The 23,620-nt window shown below is 40.2% G+C and overlaps 1 protein-coding gene across 1 annotated transcript in view; it reads right to left on the reverse strand.

The window, feature by feature from the left end:
- NALCN (sodium leak channel, non-selective) overlaps nucleotides 1-23,620 on the reverse strand; it is a 293,862-nt gene that overhangs the window by 203,821 nt on the left and 66,421 nt on the right. The window contains exons 8-9 of the mRNA XM_060129171.1: nucleotides 3,069-3,211; nucleotides 2,835-2,939 (exon numbers count right to left, since the gene is read on the reverse strand). Coding sequence (XP_059985154.1) covers nucleotides 2,835-2,939; nucleotides 3,069-3,211 — 248 coding nt within the window. The remainder of the gene's footprint in view (nucleotides 1-2,834; nucleotides 2,940-3,068; nucleotides 3,212-23,620) is intronic.

A 23,620-nucleotide genomic window follows, 5' to 3' on the forward strand; every position in this document is an offset into this window, starting at 1 on the left:
ATGCACAATGCCCAGGACGTGTTCCGCTAGCACATTAGCCCATCTCAACATCTTTCTCTGGGGCAACACCCCTACAAATGTGTAGCATGTGAAGTCCTATTGTGGGTTGACACAGGGGGCTATTATATCCTGGATGTACAAATCTCTTGCACTTTAATCCAACATATAACTGAGCATGTGGCAACAGTGACCTGTGTCAAATGATTATGCAGGTACAAGAGTCACCTTCCCCATCAGAGTTCAGGCAAACTACTGACTACTAATCTGCAAATTTCCACGTCGTTTTCCTTTTGTTTCCCTGCTACCTGCTCTATTATGGTCTCCATAAGACCTTTGGCATTAGTTTTTCTGTAATTTGTTTCTATGCTGTGACTCTGAGGCAGGTTGCTTTGTTATTTTAAAGAAAGAGTTCTCATCACTGATTCTCTTTTGCCTCTTAACATATCAGAGCCATTCCTGTTGAACCTCTTAAGATGTCGGAAAGCCCCTACTTTATCCTGTTAATGTGTATAATTTTTCTTTCTACTCACGCAGCCCTCCTGGAAAGTCCAGGGACTTAGAAATATCAACAGGTCCACCATCCCCAGGACCCTCTTTGCCCTCCTATGAGGATAACTTACAGAGAACAACTGCAGACGTCCCACATACTAGAGGAAGACAAGAACTGACTTCATTTCTGAAAAGCTGTGTGCTTCACAATACACAACCATCTTTATTTTATTTCCCTAAAGCCCATCTGTTTTGTTAGAATTAGAAACTTGTGATTTAGTGTTTTAAACCATCGAACGAGAGGGCCTTTGTGCAGAGTTGTCTCTGATTTTACAAACGTAACAGAATCACGGCAAATGATGCCTCTCCCTTCCACACACACAAAAGCATCTGGAACACTTGCTCAGTGGCTGGCGAGGGGATGGGCGGGGCCTGCGGCCTGTTGCCAGGCAGCCCAAGTGGTGTTTTACCAGAGAGGCTGCTGCTGGAGCTTCGGTTGCTTAGCAACCAGGTCCTCAGCCATAGCATTTTTCTTAATGAAGGTTTTTCACAATTCTCTGTGTGATTACCTCTGCTGAATACCTAGACGCATTACGTCTGAATTACCACCTTATTCCTCCTGATTAAGGACAATTTTGCAACAAAGCAATTTTGTACAACTGTGTTCACAGTCTCTCCACATTTGACTTTCTATTGTAACTGCTGGCTGACTCGGTGGCACTTCCAAACACCACTTTTCCAGCTGTGGTTTTACAACTAACAGTTACTTAATAAGCACTATATGGTTTCAAAGACATTTTAGGTCATCTCTCAGGAATATCAAATGTGAATTCTGTGTGGAGTTCATAGTTCTATGTCCCACTTTGTTCTCAATATCTATACTGGAAAACACACCTCCACGAGGCCGTCACTCTATTTAAAAGACATGTCAGAATGGACTTGGAACTTTACGATTTCTCATAGTTCACTAAAAAGATGAGAGAAGAAATGAGTACTAGATGTGGCAGGCTCACTGAAGGTTTTCCTACATGCCATCTGTGACATAACCTAGATAACACTTAAAAAAATCTTTCATGGAAGTTTGAATAGCTGTTTGACAAAACTGAATAATATAAATCCTATTTCATCTATAATGAACTAGACCATTCGAACTTTCACAACATCATAAAAATACTGCACAAGGCTCTTCCAAATATTAGCATGTTTAACAGCATTTTCACTATTAGCTATTAAATATAAATATTTTAATTTTTTTTACCTTTGCACTTCTTCTTAATTTTATTCCTCTGCTTCCTCATCCCCACTCCCAGTGAGCCACTATCCTGAATCCTTTTCTTTATAATTTTAATACATAGGCATAAATACAATTATTTTTAAAAATAATATATTATTTTAAAAGTAATAATTATATAATTATTAAAAGTTCAATTTGGAGATTTTCAAAGTCAAATTTGTACCTCGGATCTTTCACAGATACCTTTGTCCTAACAGACCCGTGTAAGTATTTACAAACTTATGTTAAATTTCTCTTAAAATTTAACATTAAAGCAATAGTTGCAAGGCATAACATAATTTCATTCTCAATTCTGGAATTTTTATTTTCTCTCTCTTTTATTAAGATTTATACCAGAAGAAGATATATAAACCTATTCTTCCTCTTTCTAACCACCAAGAAACAAACACACAAAACAAAACCAAAAATAAAAACAAAAGACATTGGATCTGAATTGCCCTCTTATATAATAAATGCCATGCCACTTCTAGTCAAATTCTAGGATACTTCCAATTTCTCGGAAGCATAGTGGAAACCTTCTGAATAGGCAGTAATTCCTCAAAATTCACAGGCATGCATTTGGGATGGAGGGGTCTTCTTCATAATTTATTATATCGTGATTGGTTCATTCTGAATGAAATAAATTTTCCTTCCGAAAAATTCTAATCCTATACATAAGGGCCATTATATTGGTTTCAATTACGTGAATATTTTAAAATGGGGAATTCCACAGTTGCTATATTTTATCAGCAAGTCCTTGGAGGACATGTGACGGTAGAATCAAATCGAAGGTACATAATAAATATGATAAGCCTGGTTTTCTGTCAAACCCACCCATGGGGCTGTTAAAAATATAGGTGCCCTTGCCCCATCACCCAGAAAATCTGATTTAGTCGCTCTGGGTTTGGGGCTTTGCACCTGTATTTTTAAGCAGCTCCCTCAGTGAATCCGATTGCTGAAGTTGGTGATAACAGGGTTTCTCAAGTCCCATCAAGTCCCATCAATTTCCAGGGTGGTGCAGAGGGACACGCCCAGTTCGAGTGGGTTACATCATCATCTCCGGATACTGTACCTGCGTCGTGGCTGTCGAAGTAGTGCTGCTTCTAGATCCCCACATCTGTTGAAACTGTACCCTGATTTCTGCAAATGTTTCAATGATGACAGCAATAAACACATTCTGAAAGAAAATGACAAACCACATTTACCAAGACTGGGCGTGAGGGAGTGAGGGCAACTGAAAACAAACAAAAGATCTGCAGAAACTGTCAGAAAGCATAGCCTGGATGAGTACTAATTTTTAGAGTACCTTAACAAGCCAGGCAAGGAAGAAAATAAGGGTAATGAAGTAGAAATAGGAACGCCAGCGGGGAAAGCTGTCGATGGCTCTGTACATGAGGAATACCCATCCTTCCTGGGATGCAGCCTCGTACACGGTGAAGATGCTGGTGCCTGTTAAGAGAGAGGGGAGCTGGCTAAACTGGGGTGGACTTTTGAAATGAGAAAACATTTTTCAGAAACGCAATCAATATTTATCCATGCTCATTTTCTCAATGACAAAAGCTCTTCTAAAGGGACTCAAATCACATGCAACATTTTATTGCTCTTAGTCTTAGGATTTTGATAAAGTTGCTTCTGACTTCAAGCCAGGGCAGTTTTAATATCTCTAGCAATGAAACAATTTTAGGTTACAGATTTCGCTGTTAAATGCATTTAACAATGAGGAAAAGAACACTAACAATCAAGCCAAGTAAAGATATAATAATAAAGGATGGGTACCATGTACGTTTGCCACTTGGGGCTTAACACTTTCAGCGTGCTGAAAAGCACTTGAAATAAGTCCGAGAACTGGGTTTCATTTGAAATCACGTTCTCATGGGGAGAACTAAAGTATCTTAGGCTCCAAAAATTCATGTGATGGAGCCTGTCTTTGGATTCCATGGTGTTTACACTGAACACCAAAACGTAAGTTAGTAAATCATTAAAGAGTACTTTGTATCGTCTACGAGAATTGCCTCATTGAAAATACTACTGATAATGAAATAAGGAAAAGGGAACAATATGTGGGCAGATTTTTGAACATATGGTTAAGAGAATCTAAAATGTCATTCAGAGGAAAGCCAGTGTTTAAGCCTCATGGCATTATGAGTATGTGTCATTATTTCCCTATTTTACAGATGGGAAAACTAACGCACATAAAGTGTAGGGAATTTGTCTAAGGATGCACACATAATAATTAGGGGAACTAGAATTAACCCAGGCACTCAGGAACGAGGACCTGCATATTTAACTGTGATAATATCCTGTCTCCTGACATCTTTTCTGTGGCTTAGCTTCCCCATCTGTAAAATGGGGAAATAATAATTAAGACATACCGCAAAGTATTGTGAGGATTAAATGATTTCGTTTCTGTCAAGCACTGACATTTGATGAGCACTTAATAAGTTTTAGGCATTATTATAAACAATGAAAATAACTGCTCATTATTTTGTGAAAAACCATACAAATAAACAATATAGTACTCAGTTGAAGTTGTTTACAAAACAAATATGATATGGGTTTTTATTCATAAAACTGGTAAACATTTGTACCTCAACAAATTCCACTGCTATAAATGAATTAAATTATTATAGAATATAAAGCCAATAGCCACCCATATATGTGCTAATTTAAAATTAGAATGTGCATACAATCAAATGTCCAAACTAAGAAGGAGGTTACTAAATTTGCCTGACGTCTGACTGCCTCTCTGGGCCTGTGCATGCAGAAGAAGAACCAGAGCATCAGTGAATTCGAAAGCACCCAGAACAGCAGAAAAGTGTAGCAGCAAATGGGGACAAATGAGAAATAACAAGGCTTGAAAGAAAAGCTGAGACAAAGAGGGAAAGCGGATCCCTGTTTGGTGAATGCCTATTAGGCACTAATCTGTGCTATGTAGTTTATGTAAAATATAACTTCATACATGTACTGCCTCTCATTTTAAGAATCATATTTGGTACATTGGTAAGTCGTTGCCATAGCAACTAGTATTTGTAGCACACGTTTAGTTTCAAGGCTCTTTCACATACTTAAATGCTAAGGAAATCCCTGTCTAATTAGGCAGGTAGATGGGTAGGTGGGTATAAGCACAGATAATATCCATCACATTTTACAGAAAAGCAAAGTGAAGGTCACTAGATAATGAAGTTGTCCGAGTTAAAAAGAAACAAACCCAGAATCTAAACGCACATCATCAGGCTCCAGGTCTTAAACTCTTTTTTTCTTTACCATTTACTTATATATATTCTTGCTTGGCACCGGGGCTTTAGAGAGACCTTATTTTCTCTTATCCTCAATTCAAATGAAGTTATCGATAATTATTTTCTGAGGGACTATGTTTATAGTTTATAGTCTATTGAGGAACTCATACAAGAATATAACTTTTAAGAGAAAGATTCACAGAGGAACAGCACACACCAAATATAAAATGGCAACAGAAAACAGAAGTGACTGTTTCCATTAATGATCCCTACATACTAAAAATATACAACGTTTTTGCTTTTATGGTCTGAATACGAAGGACAATTTTAACATGATGTAATTTAAGTCCCTTATTTTTTTCTAGATATGTGAACTAAAAAAGAAAAGTGGCTGCAGAAATCCATTATGAATTACCATTAAAATTTAACTGCTTTACCAATTGAGCATTTACAGGTAACATACGAGGATCATCAATGTAAGATTAAATGTGAAAGGAACACTGAAAATTATCCTTCCTCTAACTTGCGCAGATCTTTATTACACCTACAGGGAAGATGCTATTTGAAATTAAGTAAAAAATAGTACGTTCAATGAGTAATCTTGAAGCTTTTACTCCATTTTTCCTAATTCGACACCGAAGAAAGAAAAGTAGGAACCTTCAGTACAGCTCAGAGAGCAAGGTTTGTTGCTACAAAGAGGTGAGACACTTGTGAAAGTGGAACCAAAAAACTCCCTGAGAAAATGCTTATTATTGAAAAAAGTGTTTCCCGTGTACATGAACGATGCGGGGTCAAAGGCTTCGGGGATGTCACTGAGTTGCAAGAGCAAAGGCAGTGGAATAAGACAGCCCTTCCTCACCCCTTTCCTGCTCCTGACTTCAACAAATGTACGAAAAGAAGATCACTTTTGAAGAGGCTGTCCACTGTTTAAACTGACGAAATAAGATGTATGATCTTCTTACTTTCTGTGAGAAGCCGGCAACCCTGAGCATGAACTGTTGCCACTCACACTTATTTTGCACATCCTGCCCCCTCTGGCTGCCCCGGTGCTGCCAACTCCCCTGTGGTCCTCCAGCTCAGCTCACCTCCTCTGCCCTCAGGCCACTCGCGACGCTGCTCCTCCCAGAGAGGCCTGAGCTCACCTGTATCCTGTCACTTGTCACACTGACTTCTGTTACCTTGTTTGTCTCCCTAGCCAGGTGTCAGCACTCTAAGTTAAAACTGTATCTTTCACTTCTGGACTTGGCATTGAGAAACACTCCAGAACTGGTGATAAATAAAACAATGATCATATATTATAGAGACACAGGAAGGCCTTCCTCATATACTTGGTTTTTTTAATCGATTCATCCTTGGTGTAAATATTACACAGATAATTTGGAAACAAAGGGGACTTCCATAACTGACTTTATATTGGGCTGATTTTCACAATTCACTTAAAACACATACACATATATCAATTTAAAAGCTCACGCTACAGAGAAACAGGAAAGTTTTCCTCTATGTTTAATCCAGAATGGGACATTGCTAGAAAACAACATATTGATACATACAAAACACTTTTTCTAGCTATACTCCAGAATATTTTTAGTCCATTTGAATTATGGAACTAAAATTTCTAGCTGAAAAGACCACACTTTTGTTAAATGAATAATGATTCTACAATAGCACCTGGAAATAGAATGCATTCTCTTTCCGGAGCCCGTGTGGCCTGCTCCAAAAATACTTCTGGGAAGCTCCTGGAACAGCATGGCTTTCTTAGATCCCAAAAATCTCAAAGCACAAATGCAAGCCATATAAGAAACAAAATCCCAACAGTGATACTCAGCTCGTCAATTCTCTTAACTTCATTCATTCTTCTTGACCTCTTCCTTTGGTGGTTTGAATTCGCTAGCTAAAAAGACCCACAAGTCTACATTTAGAAGATAAATCCTCACCTGGGAACTTTCTACAGGCTACCTATATTGAGACATAGTAGAGGATTTTTTGAATAGCTCTGAACAAAATTATATTCCAATCTGTTTTGACTATCTTTAGGATATTTACTGCTTGGTTGTCTTCCGTGAACTCTTTTTCCACGAAAAAAAGGGAGACATTGACTGTGTCCTGGGAATATTCCTTATTGTGTCTTCTAGTCATACATTACGTGACACCATTGAGTCATCTGACTTTCAAATGACAGGGTCATGAAATTGTGGTGATAACTAAGCAAGCTACAAACTTGGGGTTCCTATTCCACCAAACTTCCCCTCACCATCTCCCCATTTACCTCTTCACATGAGTTGTACCCTCAAATCTGATGGATGGAACTCAGGTGATAATAAATTTTATCCAACAGTGGTGATTAAAAAGTAAATCTATTTGTCATGAGACAGTTAAAAACATATACTATGTTAAGTTAAAAAAAAAAAAACAATGAGAGAGATGTGTATTCTTAAGGTGGACATCTGGATTCAGCATAATCAACTTTTGTCACTAAGGCTGGATGCATCCAGATATATGCAATGTGAAGAAGGTCAGGAGACCCACACAGCAAGGAAGGCCCACCCTGACTTACAGAGGTTTGTTAAATAAATCAACAATAATTAAATTACTTGGGATGATGTCACCTTTCTAATGAAGAAAACCTTCATGAAAATGTTTTCTCTTCCTTGAAATTATGTTTAATTTTACTAAACTATATTTCCAAACTAATTATCACAAGTATTTCCCGACAGACTGTGGTATAACTTTATGATTATAATAATCTATATACAACTCATCCACATGCTTAGCTGATGATCGATCCACGGGCATTCAGCCTGAGGATTGCCGAGTGGCCACTGAGTTAACAAAACAAAGTAACATTTTTTATTTGCTCTTCCAGAACATGGAGCAAACACAAAAGGACTTCTTTTCTTCTAAATGCTTCAAAATGTATTTAGAAATCTTATGGGTTTTGAGGTGAATTTTTGCTTAGAATTTTTTTTTTTAAACAATTAAGCCCTCTTTTGACACAACTTTGCCTCACTGGTGAGACCACTTTGTCGGTTACCTTAAATCTCACTGTTCACAGCACTAAAGCTTTGCGACAAGATCAAAGGCCATATGGAAAAAAAAAAACACACACATGTTTATATATATTTTCTAAGTGAAACTTCTTTTATAAGTCGTAAAGGTTCTTAGTTGAAATGTATTTCTTCAGAGAGAGAATTTCTAAACACCCAAGTGCTAAATATGAAATACTTCTAGAGAAGGAGAGGTGAAAGCTTTAACTACAGTATTCACAAATGGAAAAGAAGTGTTGACAAGGCTGATGCTGACATTGGCAGGAAAGTTTAGGCATAAAGTAGAGCAGTTCCAAGGATGCCGAGCCCATATGCCAACTAAAACAGTCCCTGCCTCTGGAGTTGGGCAATGTCCACGGAGGCTGGAAATAAGAGCAGCAAAGCAGAGGTCATGACAGGTAACTGTCACGCCCCTGCCTTTGAAGAGCAGTGGTTTTAGATCAAAAGAGCTTCTTGGAAATTTATTTTCCATTAGTTGATTAAAACACAAAACAAAACTATGCTTAGCCGCAGTTAGCTTTCAGCGACCTTCCCTAGCATTCAAACTGTCCACTGCTTCTAACCTATATGACCTTCCTGGGCCTCAGACTCTGGCCATAATGGTACTTGCTGGTCACCACTAACACATTAAATAAATGTTCTTTAGTAGCTTTTAAAATTTTCTCAAAAAGCAAGCAAACCATACCACGTAGGAAATGTGGTTTCTTTTAGAGTGTTTTAGCTTTGTCACTCACTTGTGAAAGATCTATTGGAAAGTACGCTCAAAAGAAATCAAGGCAAAAAGGCCAGAACGTCATGTAATTCTTAGGGAGTTACCAGTTATGACATTAGAATTTCATAATAGTCCAAAATTAGAACCAAGCATTTGGAAAAAGTACTAAGACTTTCTTGTCTTCATATCTGGGGACACACATGGTTCATATCTCTGCATTACCAGGCACAAGCAAGGAAAATACAAATTAACTTTAAGGTAAAGTTGGTCAGTCTACCTCAGAATAGCCACAATAGTGAGAATTGGTTTTATTTTTAAATAAAACTGAACTAGTAAATAAGCACAGGATAGAAAGATCAACCAAGATTGGAATTAAATAATTTTACTTTTTTGTTCAGAGGCATTTTAAAATCTGATCCAGGTCTAAGTGGGATAGAAGAAAGACACCTGAGTGATATTGACCAAATGTAATTAACAATAAATGAGATAAGAAATACAAATAACATATGGCTTTAACTAAAAATAAAGTTCTTGTGTTATGATAAACATACAATTTCCATAATTTACAATGAAAGATTTAATTATATTGATTTAACCACTGATATAATATAAAACCGAAAACAAGAACAAGTTCTAATATAATTCATATTAACACTATAATCGAACAGTTAAAACTGAATAGGAAATAATTACTTATTGTTAAAAATTTTAAACTATACATAGGCAAATATTTGGTCATATATCTTCACATTGATATTATGTGTACAAAAATATTCACAGAATTTTTCCTGTATTTGCTGTCTATTTTCTTCCATAGACTCCTAAGGCTAAAACAGGTTTTAAAATTCAGTTTTTCAACTGGTTTAGATTTATTTTTTAGATGTGTCACAGATATAATTTTAGATTTCTTAAGGTTATATACTAAGATTGAAAAACAGTTTGCATGTATTAAAAGCTGTGTTAACAAGGAAGCAAGATACTATGTTTTCCTACCAGGCCAGCATTTCCAATGTAAACCAGAATTCTACATAGGTGAGATAAGAATGTGAGCAAATAGTAAGAACTTTCCAGAGAATTAATAGACTTTTTTTTTTTTTTTTGCGGTACACGGGCCTCTCACTGTTGTGGCCTCTCCCGTTGTGGAGTACAGGCTCCGGACGCACAGGCTCAGCGGCCATGGCCCACGCGCCCAGCCGCTCCATGGCATGTGGGATCCTCCCAGACTGGGGCACGAACCTGTGTCCCCTGCATCGGCAGGCGGACTCTCAACCACTGCGCCACCAGGGAAGCCCTAGACTTCATTTTTTAAGAGTAGTTCTGGCTTGTAGGAAAACTGAGTAGACAGCACCAAGAATTCCCATTTATCCCCTCTCTCTGCACCCTATTAAGCTCTTGCATTAGTGTGGTACGTTTGCTATAATTCGTGAACCCATATTGAGCCATTATTATTAACTCAAGTCCATAGTTTACATTATAGTTCCCTCTTTGTGTTGTACAGTTAGATGGGTCTTGACAAATACATAATATTATGTATCCACTATTACAGTATCATACAGGATAGTTTCCCCATCCTAAAAGTCCACTGTGCTACACCTATTTAACCCCTACCCTTCTCTGAAACCCTGGCAACCACTGACTTTTTCACTATCTCTACAGTTTTGCATTTTCCAAACTGTCATATAGTTGGAATCACAGAGTAACAGCTTTTCAGACTAGTTTCTTTCACTTAGCAATATGCAGTTATCATTCCTCTGTGTCTCTTGGTGGCATGACAACTCACTTCTTTTTACTGCTGAACAATATTCCTTGTATGGATGTACCACAGTTTGTTTATCTCAAGTTATACCCAATGAGGGGGCATCTTGGTTGCTTCCAGTTTTTGTCAATTAGGAATAAAGCTGTTATAAACAATCACATGCAGGTTTTTGTGTGGATATGTTTTCAATTCATTTGGGTAAATACCTAGGAGCATAATTGCTCAATCATATAGTGAGACTATATTTAGCTAAAAAAAAAAAAAAAAAAAAAAAAACCTGACCAAGTGTCTTCTAAAGTGGCTGTACCATTTTGCATTGTCACCAGCAATGAATGAAAGTTCCTACTGTTCCACATTCCCATTCGTATTTGGTATTGTCAGTGTTTTGGATTTGTGTCACTCTGAGAGATATGTCGTAGAATCTCGTTGTTTTAATTTGGAATTCTTTAATCACATATGATGTTGAGCATTTTTTATATGCTTATTTGCCATGTGCTTATCTTCTTTGGTGAGATGTCTGTTTTTTGCCCATTTTTAAATTCATTTGTTTTCTTATTGTTGAGCTTTAAGAGTTCTTTGTATATTTTGAATACAAGTCTTTCATCAGATATGTGTTCTTCAAGTTTTTTCTCTAGTCTATGGCTTGTCTTTTTATTCTCTTAAGAGTGTTTTTTGCATAACAGAAGTTATTGATTTAAAGAAGTCCAACTTAGTTATTTTTTCTCTTATGTATCATGCTTCTGGTGTTGCCAAACCCCAAATCACTGCCAAACCCAAGGTCACCTAGATATTTCTCCTACGTGATCTTCTACTGTTTTATCGTTTTACGTTTTACACTTAGGTCTATGACCCATTTTGAGCTAATTTTTGTGAAAGCTGTACTGGATGTATCTAGATTCATCTTTTCTTTGTGTGAATCTCCAGTACTTACAGCACCATTAGTTGACAAGGCCATCCTTTTTCCATAGAATTGCTTTTGCTTCTTTGTTGAAGACCAATTGACTATATTTTTGTGGGTATATTTGGGGGCTGGCTATTCTGTTCCATTGACCTAGTTTCTATTTTACTGCCAATACCACACTATCTTGATACTGCTTTAGATTAAATCTTGAATTTGAGTAGTGTCAGTCCTCTGACTTTGTTCTTTCTCAGTGTTATGTTGACTATTCTGGGTCTTTTGACCATTCCATATACACTGTAGAATTGGTTTGCTGACATCCACAAGACCACATGTTGGGGTTTTGATTGGGATTGCATTGAACCTTTTTTTTTTTTTTTTTTTTTTGCGGTACGCGGGCCTCTCACTGCTGTGGCCTCCCCCGTCACGGAGCACAGGCTCCAGACACGCAGGCCCAGCAGCCATGGCTCACGGGACCAGCCACTCCACGGCATGCGGGATCCTCCCGGACTGGGGCACGAACCCGTGTCCCCTGCATCGGCAGGCGGACTCTCAACCACTGCGCCACCAGGGAAGCCCTGCATTGAATCTTTACCTCGCATTGGGAAGGACTGATATCTTTGATGCTCTGTTGTTAGGTGCATATACATTAAGGACTGTTGTGTTTTCTCGGAGAACTGACCCTATATTATTATGCAATACCCATCTTTCTCTCTGATAACTTCTCTTGCTCCGAAGTCAGCTTTGTCTGAAATTAACACAGCTACTCCTGTTTCCTTTTCATTAGTGTTAGCATGGTACATCTTTCTCCATCTCTTTACTTTTAATCTATCTGTGTCTTCATAGGTAAAGTGGGGTTCTTGCAGACAACATATGGCTGGGTATTGGTTTTTAATCCACTCTCTCAGTCTCAGATAATTGGTATATTTATACCATCCCCATTTAAAGTAATTATTGATACAGACAAATTAAATGTACCATATTTGTAACTGTTTTCTTTTCATTGCAATTGTTCCTTGTTTCTTTTTTGCCTTCTGTCTGCCTCTCTCTTTATATGATTCCATTTTTACTCCTCTCAGCATATTAATTATACTTCCTTTAAAAAATTTAGTGGTTGCCTTAGGGTTTACAATATACATTTACAACAAATCTAAGTCCACTTTCTAATAATACTCTACCTCTTCATAGACGGTGCAGGAACCTTATAACAGAGTATTCCCACTTCCTTCCTCCTGTCCCTTATAACACTGCTGTTATTCATCTCACTTATCCATAAGCTCTAATCACCTAATATACTGTTTCTATTATTATTTTGAACAAACAGATACCTATTAGGTCAGTTAAGAATAATGAAATATTTTATTTACCTTCATGTATCACTTTTCCAACACTCTTCTTCTTTATGTAGATCTGAGTTTCTGATCTACATCATTTCCCTTCTCTAAAGAACTTCTTTTATCATTTCTTGTAAAGCAGTTCTGCTGGCAACAAATTCTCTTAGATTTTGTTTGTCTGGGAATGCCTTTATATGTCCTCACTTCTGAAAGATACTCTCGCTGGATACAAAATTCTAGGTTATTTGGATTTTTTTTACACTTTAAATATTTCATTTTACTCCTTTTTGCTTGCATATCTTCTGAGGAGAAGTCCAATATAATAATTATCCTTGCTCCTCAATAGGTAAGGTGTTTTGGGTTTTATCCCCCTCTGGCTTCTTTCAAAATTTTCTCTTTGTCTTTAGTTTTCCGAAGTTTGAACAGAATATACCCAGGTGTAGATATTTTGGTACTTACCCTACTTGGTGTTCTTTGAGCTCCCTTTACCTGTGGTTTTGCATCCAAAGTGAATTTTGGGAAATTCTCAGCCATTATTACCTCACATATTTCTTCTGTTCCTTCCTCTCTTCTCTTTTTGGTATTTTCATTACATGTATGTTAGCCTTTTTGTAGTGGTTCATAGTTATTTGTCATTCTGTTCCACCTTTTTCTCATTCTTCTTTCTCTTTGCATTTCAGTTTGTGAAGTTTCTACTGACATATCTTCAGTCTCAGAGTTTCTTGCCTTGGCTGTGTCTAGTCTCCTGATGAGCCCACCAAAGGCATTTTTCATTTCAGTTAGAATGTTTTTGATCTCTAGTACTTCCTCTTGATTCTTAGAGTTTCTATTTCTCTGCTTACATTACCCATCCGTTCTTGCATGTTGTCCACTTTTTTCATTAGAACCCTTAGCCTATTAATTAAAGTATTTTCAATTCCAAATTACTTGATAATTACAAAATTCCTGTCATATCTGAGTCTGGTTCTGATGCTTGCTTTGTATCTTCAGACTGTGTTTTATTTGCCTTCTACCAGGCCTTGTAATGTTTTGTTGAAAACTGGACATGATATATAGGTAACAGTAACTGAGGTAGGTAGGCCTTTAGTGTAAGGTTTTATGATAATCTGGCGAGAGGTTAGGCTGTGCTTAATGTATGCCATATCTGTAGGTGTCAAAGGCTTCAGTGTCCTTTAGCGTCCTGGTTTCTGTGTCTCCTGCTGTCTTTACACTTCCCCCAAAATTCCTTCTAAACAGACTCTGTGTCTTGCAGCTAGGTTGTAACCTGGTTATCATTTTGGAGCCCTGTTAATGTGATGATAAAGTGTTGGAGAGGAGAAACATTCTATAATCTTATGATTAAATCTCAATTTTTTTAGTCAGTCTTGAGTCCTGGCTGTGACCTTCAGAAGAGTTTCTTAGGCTCTTTTTCTCAGTTTATGTGATGCAGAGAGGCCAGAGGGGCTCTGCTCATCTACCAGCCCTCCTCCGAGGTCAGACGAGGCTCTGGGAAAGCAGATGTCCTCCAGGGCATGCCTGTGTCATGAACAGAGGGCTCTGGGCTTATTTCAGAATAGTCACTGTTGCTCTCCCCCTGCAGGAAGCATGAAGGAATTTTTCTCTGATCATCATCCTAAGAACTGGGTAAGGCTCCTGGAGGTAAAACTCATGAAAGCATTGGGTCCCCCTAAGACTAGAGGGATTGTCAACTCTTAGGCTAGTCCATGCTCTGCCTGCAGGAATTACCCAACTTTAAGTGTCTCTGGCACCAGTGGCTTCTGCCCCTGGGGAGCAATGATTCTCTGCATTTGCTGTCTCTCCAAATTTCAAAGAGCACTTTGCCCTGCAACCTCAACTCTCTGTCAGATCTAAGAGCATTGCTGACTCTCAGAATTGTTGGTTTTCAGTTTGTTTAGCTTTTTTTCTTGTTGTGAGAACAGGACTGACAACTTCCAAGCTCTTTACATGTTGGAGCAGAAACCAGAAGCCGTTAAATAACTTCTTTTTGATTTAAGGTACGGATCAGAAATAGCATGGGCCAATGAGCCTCCTGTCTGAATAAAATGAGAGTTCTAAATTAACAGGCAAAGGCACAACTCACTGCTCACCTGCAGTCTAGTCTGCTTGGTCACAATTTGGCTTGTGCACTAGTAACAGCATAGGGGTGAAGAGACCATCATGAGCACAAAGTAAGGTTAGAGCACGATTGTAAAGCCTCTTGGGGCCGGCCCCACGCCATGGTGTCAGAATCTTACTGTGCCATATGTGGATTTCCCCGTTACTAATGTTTTTCTCCTTACACCTTAACAGCTGCCTGTTTTTCTGCTTGATTTTAACAACAAACTCTAACACAACATTCGACACAGACAACAGCACGATAATAGGACAGTGGAGAAGGAGGAAGAATAAATCATTCATTCATGAGATATGGTCAAAGTACCCATTATATAACAGCACAACAAACTTAACCAAAGCCAAAGAGCTCTGAGTAGCTGTGATCTGGGCGGCCCATGCCTGGAATGAAGTGGCTCTCCACACTCTCATGAGGCACACTGGCCAGACTGCTACACAGGTCAGAGCTCCTCTGACCAGCGACTGGACCTTTCTAGCAAATACTGGGCTCATGACATTAAGAGAGCCATCAGGCACTTGCACTGTGTCAGATGGTATGATATTCACTTTTTCACCCCTGGGCAGGAGAACGACAGAAAAATCATCCTTGGGAATACTACCTAACATCCAACGTGCAGAGAAATATGTCTGGAATATGGAGTAATTATTTAAAGCTTTAATAATCTTTTATTTAACTATTATTCAGCAGGGATATAATCATACTCATTCTTCTTCATCAATAATAATAATAATTGTTATTTAATAATATACTTATTATAGTTATAACATAATAATTATTATTTGCTGATGTAACTCAGCATTATACAGTTAAAAGAGGGTTTTCACGAACCTCCATAACAGATTCACCCAACAACCCTGCAGATTAGGAATGAGACGACAGGGCAGGTGTTGCCTCTTTTTTGAAAGATGAGGAAATAGAGTTGAATGTTTTACCCAAATCTCTTACTTGATTAACACCACCATTCTTTGCCTTCTCATCAATGGTATTGACTTAAGAATTGGGAATAAGTACCCACTATGTTAGCAGTGTTTTATTATTCTCTTAAACTTGAATAAATTTGCTATTACTTTGATAGACTTATATCACACTGTCAGCACAAACTGCTGAAGTTTAAAGGGGGCACAAGGACTTTTACCATCTACATAGCTACTTGAGTGAAAAGTCTCTTTCCTTTGGCCCATTTAGTTTTTCCAGCCTTTTAAACCCTCTGTTTTGACCTAGGATTCTTGAATACTTCTTGCTTTAAAAAGAGCGAACAGAGAACAGACTGATCTTATCTGCATGACAAATTCTCACCCAACCATATCTCTTGCCTCGTTTTCCCCCAAAGCTTTGATTTTAAGGGATGAGCTAATCCTCTGCAACATAGGACATACCATTATTTATCTTATTTTATCGGCAGGATGTAGTAGTTTAAAAAGTTTGTCCAGATTTTTTTTTTTTAATTTATTTTTGGCTGTGTTGGGTCTTCGTTGCTGCATGCGGGCTTTCTCTAGTTGCGGCGAGCAGGGGCTACCCTTCTTTGTAGTGCATGGGCTTCTCATTGCGGTGGCTCCTTTTGTTGTGGAGCACGGGCTCTAGGCGCGCAGACTTCAGTAGTTGCAGCACGCGGGCTCAGTAGTTGTGGCTCACAGGCGTAGGTGATCCGCGGCACGTGGGATCTTCCCGGACCAGGGCTCGAACCCGTGTCCCCTGTGTTGGCAGGTGGACTCTCAACCACTGCGCCACCAGGGAAGCCCTGTCCAGATCTTAAAGTGTACATTTCTTTATTTTCCTCCCCCTGGAGACCGTAAACACCACAAGAGCAGCCTGGCCTATGACATAACGATAGGCTCATCTGGACAAAACGTAAACAAGTAGGTTAAGTGAGCCAATGAAAGTAAAAAAGCAGAGAGCAGGTCAGGGAGAGGGGCTGATGGAAATTTTCAGAGAGAAAAAAAAAACGCATGTAAAAGGGAAGGAAGGATGTCTTGGATAATGAGAAGAGAAGGCTGCTCAGCTGCCTTCTTGAACGGGCTCCAAACCTGGACTGTCTGCCTTGATTTCTACAAAGAGATCGTGCCTGGGGCCAACTGGTGACCCACAGCAGTTGCCAGGGCTCCCAGCACCGGGACAGCAGACTCGCTTTGCCTCCTAAGGATGCTCTGTGCTCCTAAGGTCACCGGTGGTCACAGAGAGGCTGCCCGTTCCCAGCTCCCTCCCCAGGGCCTCATTCTAGCTTAATGGCTCTACTTTCTCCCCACCCACCCCCTTTACCTTCATTCTGCTGCCTCAGGGGACCCTTCTCCCATATGGGTCCTCAGCTAGGCAGATAAAACCTTGGTTTTATTCTCGAGGTCTGAAAGCACTGGACGCTCACAGATCTGCTCCAATGTACACACCCCAGCCTCAGAAGTCCAGGCATTATAATATCACTCTGTTCACTGAAGTGGCTGCCGTAGTATTTTAACCCCATTTACAGAGGAAGAAACCGGGGTGGAGGCAAGTTGAGTCATCTGTGCAAAGCGGGATTTGAACACATGTTCCTTGGACCTCTTCCTCCTCAGTACTGTGCCACTGTCTGGCTTCTGCCTTGATGGGCCCGAGTCCCCTGCAGGGCACGTGCTGCCACTGCTTCCTCCTCCCGCCAGCAGGCTCACTCCAGCCTCCAGGGATGCTTCCTTCTCCTTCTGTTCCCTCCACAGCCCGTGCTGCCACGGAGCAGGGGGCTTCCGGCTGTGGCAGTCACAATTCTGACGTCTCCTTCTGAGACTGCGTAACCCTCAAGCTGAGGGGAAGCAGAGGCTCATCTCCTGCCCCTGAGGGTCATCCCTGCTCAGGGGAGAGGAGGGGAGAGCCCCTGGGGCTTCCCTCCTGATAGAACGAGGCCTTGTTCCTGCAGAGGGGTGCCTCTCTCCCCAGCCCTTCCCCACTGTTCGCATCAGACTTCCCTTGCTGGGCGGAAGTTCAGGTGCTGTTGTCGGACGCATCTTCCTGGCCTTTAAGAACCCAGGCTCCTGCCTGTCGTTTCTGAGGTGGAAGTGGGGGCTTCTGAAGAGATGTCTCCAGTTGCTGCAAGAGCCACTTGTGGGGCAGGCTTGGAGCGCATGCTGTTCTGGAAATATCCATGGCAATGGGCAGGCATGAGCAGCTCCTTCTGGGCCACAAAGATGAAGGCAACAGAAGAGGCTCAAAGAATGTTCTTTAAAAAACCACATACATTTGGCTACTGTGGGTAGATGCTGTACAGTCAAGTAAGGCACATTCCTCAGTGATCAGTATTTTCTTTGCTCAGTGGGGCATCTAGAAATCAAGAGATGAAAATACTGGGGAAAAAGATCAGTTCTGTTTTATGAAAAACTGAAAAAGCACTGGAAAACAATACAGAAACTAGACAATCGTGATTGTTTTATATAAAGAGCACTGTGTGAAAATCCTAAACACTGGTACTGCTTTACATCGTATTTGGATATAAATATTTTCTGACGTTGGAAACGAGTGGAAAAGCAAGTCCTTGGTTTGACTTTTCAGGTCTCGCCGTTACTTCCTGGTGCTTAAAGACAAATGCTGATCCTGGTGTCGACTGGCAATTAGTATCTTGAATTCAACCCTCAGATCAATGTGGACTCAGCCAGAACAGGGGCGCGGCTGCATTCTCCTGCACGCATTACAGAGGTCACTGGGTGCCTTTGTGACCAAAGCTCCCCTTTGTCTCAGGGGGAAAAAGCCAGGCCTCAGGCCGGTTAGGTTCTAAGCAGCGCAGTGACACCCTGGGCTGCATTAGGCAGCTCCTGCCCGAAGAAACCACAGACCCCTGGCCACGGAGCCAGAGGGACAATGACCCTGGCTCCCTGGGACCGTCATAGATCACGCAGATGGAGAGAACCATCCTGGTACATGCGGGGCCCTTTACACGTTTTAATTCTGTATCGACACCCTGGCAAGTTCATTCTTACCTCTCCTCATTTATAAATGAGGAGACTGTGGCCCAATGAGGCTAAGAAGTGTCAACCACAAACCGGCACTTACCTTTAGCACTTGCCATCTACCTCTACAAGGATTAAATCATGTGCTGCTGCAGCTACTGACTTTCAACACCCCCTGAAAGGACTTCAGGGTGGAGATCAGAAATGAGGCCCTCTGTGCTCCGGGGAAAACTGGCAGAACAGGTCTTCAGATGGATATTTTCAGGAGCCATTTTTAAGAGCCCAATTCTTGTATCTCCTCGTATCTAGAAAAGCACCAAAATCCTTCATGGTGATGTCTGCTCCTCGTGACTTGCAGTAACCTTCACGAGACTAGCAGAAATCTTCGGCAAAAAAATACGTGCTTGATTGGTCCCCCTCGCCAATATCACATAGATACTGACCTTCCCCCCCTTCCTCTTTGGAGCAGTTTCTCAGAGCCATCTGAAGTGCTGTCTCCCAGGCTGTAGTCCTCATTTGGCCCCAAATAAAACTTGACTCGCAACTCTCACATTGTGCATTTTTTTTTAAGTCGACAGAAGCTTGCCAAAGGTCAGCCAGAAGTGGCCGTCTGGAGCAGCGTTCCCATGCATCTGTGCCTGCCTCTAAAAACTCTGTTCTTTCCACTCGGCCACACATGTCTGAACTTTCTGAAACTTTTCTTGGCTTGGTTTTGAGGAATCTGAACAAATTCCTGGCTGGTATACTTTGTGAAAGCAAAATTCTGCTTTTAAAATTAAACAGACTAGCCCCAAGGAAAGGGAGGGGAGGGGCGGTGAAAATTCCTCCAGTGTTTCTGGATTTGCAATGGTTCTTTGGTGTTTCTGTTTGGGGTGGGGAAAGAACACTGATGCGCCTCCTCTGCACGCCCTAGAAGTTCCTCAGATTGTTGTCTCACTTTAAAGTATGGCAAAAATTTTATTCACTTTCACTTATGGGGAGAGTCTATGAGGTAAAACAGAACCACATAAAATTCAAAAGTGCCACTTTAGTTTGGGTGCGTACCTTCTGGGCATTCAGTGATACTATCTGAAATTCTATGACTTTGTTCTGTGATACAAATATTTGAGAAGCAGAACATAAAATTGAGAAGTTCATTATATAAAATGCATTTGTTTTCACTTGAATCTAAATGGCTGGTTTTTAGAAGATATTTTTAATGGACTGGGCATTTTGTCCTTTGCTGGTCGCTCTTCCAGACTCTTCCTCCCCTTGTTGTGGGCATATGGCTGCTCAGCTGGAGAATATACTTCCTGGAATTTCCTGCAAGGAGGTGTGGCCTCGTGACAAAGTTCTCCCTGATATGGGCAACTTCCACACCACCTACGAAAACCCTTTCACTGGACTCATTTTTCCCTTCCCCTTCACCGGATATAAATAGAGAGGCCGGGCTTCCCTGGTGGTGCAGTGGTTGAGAGTCTGCCTGCCAATGCAGGGGAAGATTCCACATGCCGCAGAGCGGCTGGGACCGTGAGCCATGGCTGCTGAGCCTGCGCTTCCGGAGCCTGTGCTCCGCAACGGGAGAGGTCACGACCGTGAGAGGCCTGCGTACTGCAAAAACAAAACAAAAACAAAAACAGAGAGGCCAAGGGCAAACTAGGAAAATACGTGTTGAGGATGGCAGGGCTGCCATACACGCTTCCCACCCAGACCCACAGGACAATGACTTCAGAGAAAAATAAACCAACTTGTATTTTGCTTGCACCGTCCCATTTGGGGGTTCCCTCTTATGAGCTTACTTTACCCCAACTATTACATAGACTAATAGTAGCTTATATTCCATGAGCACTGTTCACAGAGATGGCTGGTGTCCAGGGAAATGTCAGTCTGGAAAAATATGCTATCTCAAAATTAATATATAAACATGTTAGGACCTCATACAAATACTTGAAGCAGATTTGGTAGTTCAGGAAAACAAAACAAGGCAAAGTTCCAAAAGGCTTTCTATAAAACAGCTCTTTTTTCTAAAAAAACCACTCTATTAACCTTGCCCGGAATTACTGGCATGCTGAACCACAGGAATTCTTATTCTACACAGACTCTCAGCCCAAAGAATGAATTCTAATCACAGATCTGAAATAACAAGGTAAAATTAACAATTTAATGTCATATAAAGACTTCCTTAAGATTCTTGGAAATGTTCAAAGGAAATACTTTAAACAAGAGATTGTTACTTTTTAAATACAAGGTTTGGGTTTCATGACTAAATGGTTATGACTTAACAATATGAAGTGATGAATTACTTCTCAATAATAAGAGCTATACTTTATCTCATTTCAATGCTCCAAAAAATTTGCCAAAGGAGTGTTATTTCTTGCTGAAAAATATTAACACATAGGCAAAGTCCTAAGAATAATAGACACACACTTACACACACACACACTTCAATATTTCTAAACTCAGACACACCCACAGAAAGTCACATACTGGAAAGGACTATCAGTCTGAACCTTGTTTTTCTAGTCAAAGAAATATGAGAAATCTTTAGTACTGGAACAGGAAGTATTCTGGCAAACCATCAAAACTACTTGAACTCATAATTTATGATCATAACAATGGCCATCTCAATGGGATATAAATCTAACACTGCAGAATCTGATGAAATGTAGGATGTATATGCTTAACTGTCAGTCAAAACATACTCATTGGCTACTTCAGCACATCAACCAAGCTATTTTATCTATTAGCAGAGAATTCCTAAAGCAGGATGTTTGATGATTATAAAATAATGCCACATGGTTTAAGTGAAATTCACATTGTGTAGCCAAGCTTTTGCAAATCTGATCATTTTATTTTATAGAGAATATGCTCATCTCAGCCATTGTTGACTTTGTATTTTTGACCAAAATTAAGCAAGTCTCACTGATTCATTGTAGAGTCAAGGATGTAAGCTTTCTTAATTTAATCATGTGCACTTTTCATTAGTCAATCAAGTTTCCTGTTTTAAAAGAAAAAGTTACATGAAGAGGTTCCAACAGCTGTAGCATTTTCAGTCTAATCAAATCCCTCAAATTTAATCTGTGATGAAGGTGAGATCCTCATCTTCCCATCCTTCCCCAAATGTGCTCTTCCATTAGTTAACAATGACTCTTTCTAATCATCATTCAGGTCAAAAACCTTGGAGTGATCTTTCTCTTTTAATACTCAGCCAATCTATCAGTAAAACCCATTAACTCAACAAGCACTGTATATCCAGAATCTTCCCCCCGGCCTCCACGGCTACCATTCTGGTCCAAGCCACCACCACCTCTCACATGGGTTATTACAACCGTCTCCTAAGGGGTCCCCCTTCTCTTAAGTCTATTCCTAACCCAGCAAGCATGTTGTTTCTGATCAGTCTTGTTTTTCTACTCCGAATGACCCCCTGGCTTTCCATCTCACTTAAGAGTAAGAGCCAAAGTCATTACATTGACACAGAAGGCTCTAAATGATCTGCCCCTTGTTGCCTTTCTGACTCCCCTTCTACTCTCAAGATAAGCGCTTCTTCGTATCAAACGAGAGTATTGAGCATGCTCTCTCCTAGGGCCTTTGCACTGGATGGTCCCTCTGCTTTGCACAGTCTTACCCCCCGAGAGCCACAGGGCTTGCTCCATCACATTGATCACATTTTTATTTAAAGGAAGCCTTTACAGCTAGTCTACCCCAAATCGCAATCCCTGCTCACAGCATCCCCATTCCCCCTTGCCTGCTTTCCTTTTCTCCTTAACACTTATCACCGCGTTACACACTGCTTATTTTACTTGTTGATCCTGATTATTTCCTGTCTCCTCTGATAGAATGTGTAAGCCCCACAAAGGCAAGGACGTTTTGTCAGTTTTGCTCACTATATCCTAGCAGGTCCTCAACAAACAATTGTTGAACGAATAAAGATATTTTCTCAAATAACTGGCCAGGAAAGGAACTGAGAGAAAAACAGTAAAGAAACACATACATATACACTAGAAAGAAAATAAAATCAAACCTGAATCAGATAATAGGATATTCATAGTTGGAATGTGTAAAAATCTCATTAGTCATTCGCTAGCTGCATGAGTCAGAGCAACTGCAAACAAAACATAAGAGTACATGTGAAATCCTGAGGCCAGGGCCAGACTAATGTAGGAACAGGTGGCATTTTCCTAATGTGTTCCTAATGTGTTCCCTCTACGGCAGATGGTGTCTATAGTTTACAGCCTACATAGTTCCATCACTGTGATTTCTCTAGTTTCTAGTAAAATACAACATACCCAGGGGGCACCTACCCTATGGCACATCCCACAAATACCCAGGAATCACTTAGTTCTCTATTTTCTCTATTTGGACAAATGCACAGAAGAATTTTTCAGCTTAATACAAATCACGAATTACACTGAACAAGGTGAATTTCAGAAGTCACAGATCCAGTAACGTGCATGGACCCATAGTTTAAGTCCCATTAACACCCAGGAGCAGCAGCGTCTGAACAATGGCAGGTGAGCAAACTTTGCCTTTAACATGTCATCTGGAAGCCGGTAAGATCTGTCGGATTGTCTGTACTTAAGTTCTCACCCGAGGGTATACCTACTAGTCACTCACACTTCCTGCGGGTGGGTGGAGGACATCGCTGGGAGACGCAGAAGTAATGCTTCCTAGAAACTGCCTCCAATGAAAACCTAAGGAAGAGTTTTCCAAATGGAAAGAAATGCTTTTCGAATGAAAAGGGCACTGGGTGGAAGCTAGGAGGGGTCTCACGGAGTAACACTTAGTCAACACAAAAACAAATACTCCTATAAAGACGATAAAGAAATTCCTAAAGAAACCAAGCTGACTCCCTAGAGACTCTCTGAGGAGCTCATATTT

This window comes from Lagenorhynchus albirostris, chromosome 18, assembly GCF_949774975.1.
Source record: "Lagenorhynchus albirostris chromosome 18, mLagAlb1.1, whole genome shotgun sequence".
NCBI lineage: Eukaryota > Metazoa > Chordata > Mammalia > Artiodactyla > Delphinidae > Lagenorhynchus > Lagenorhynchus albirostris.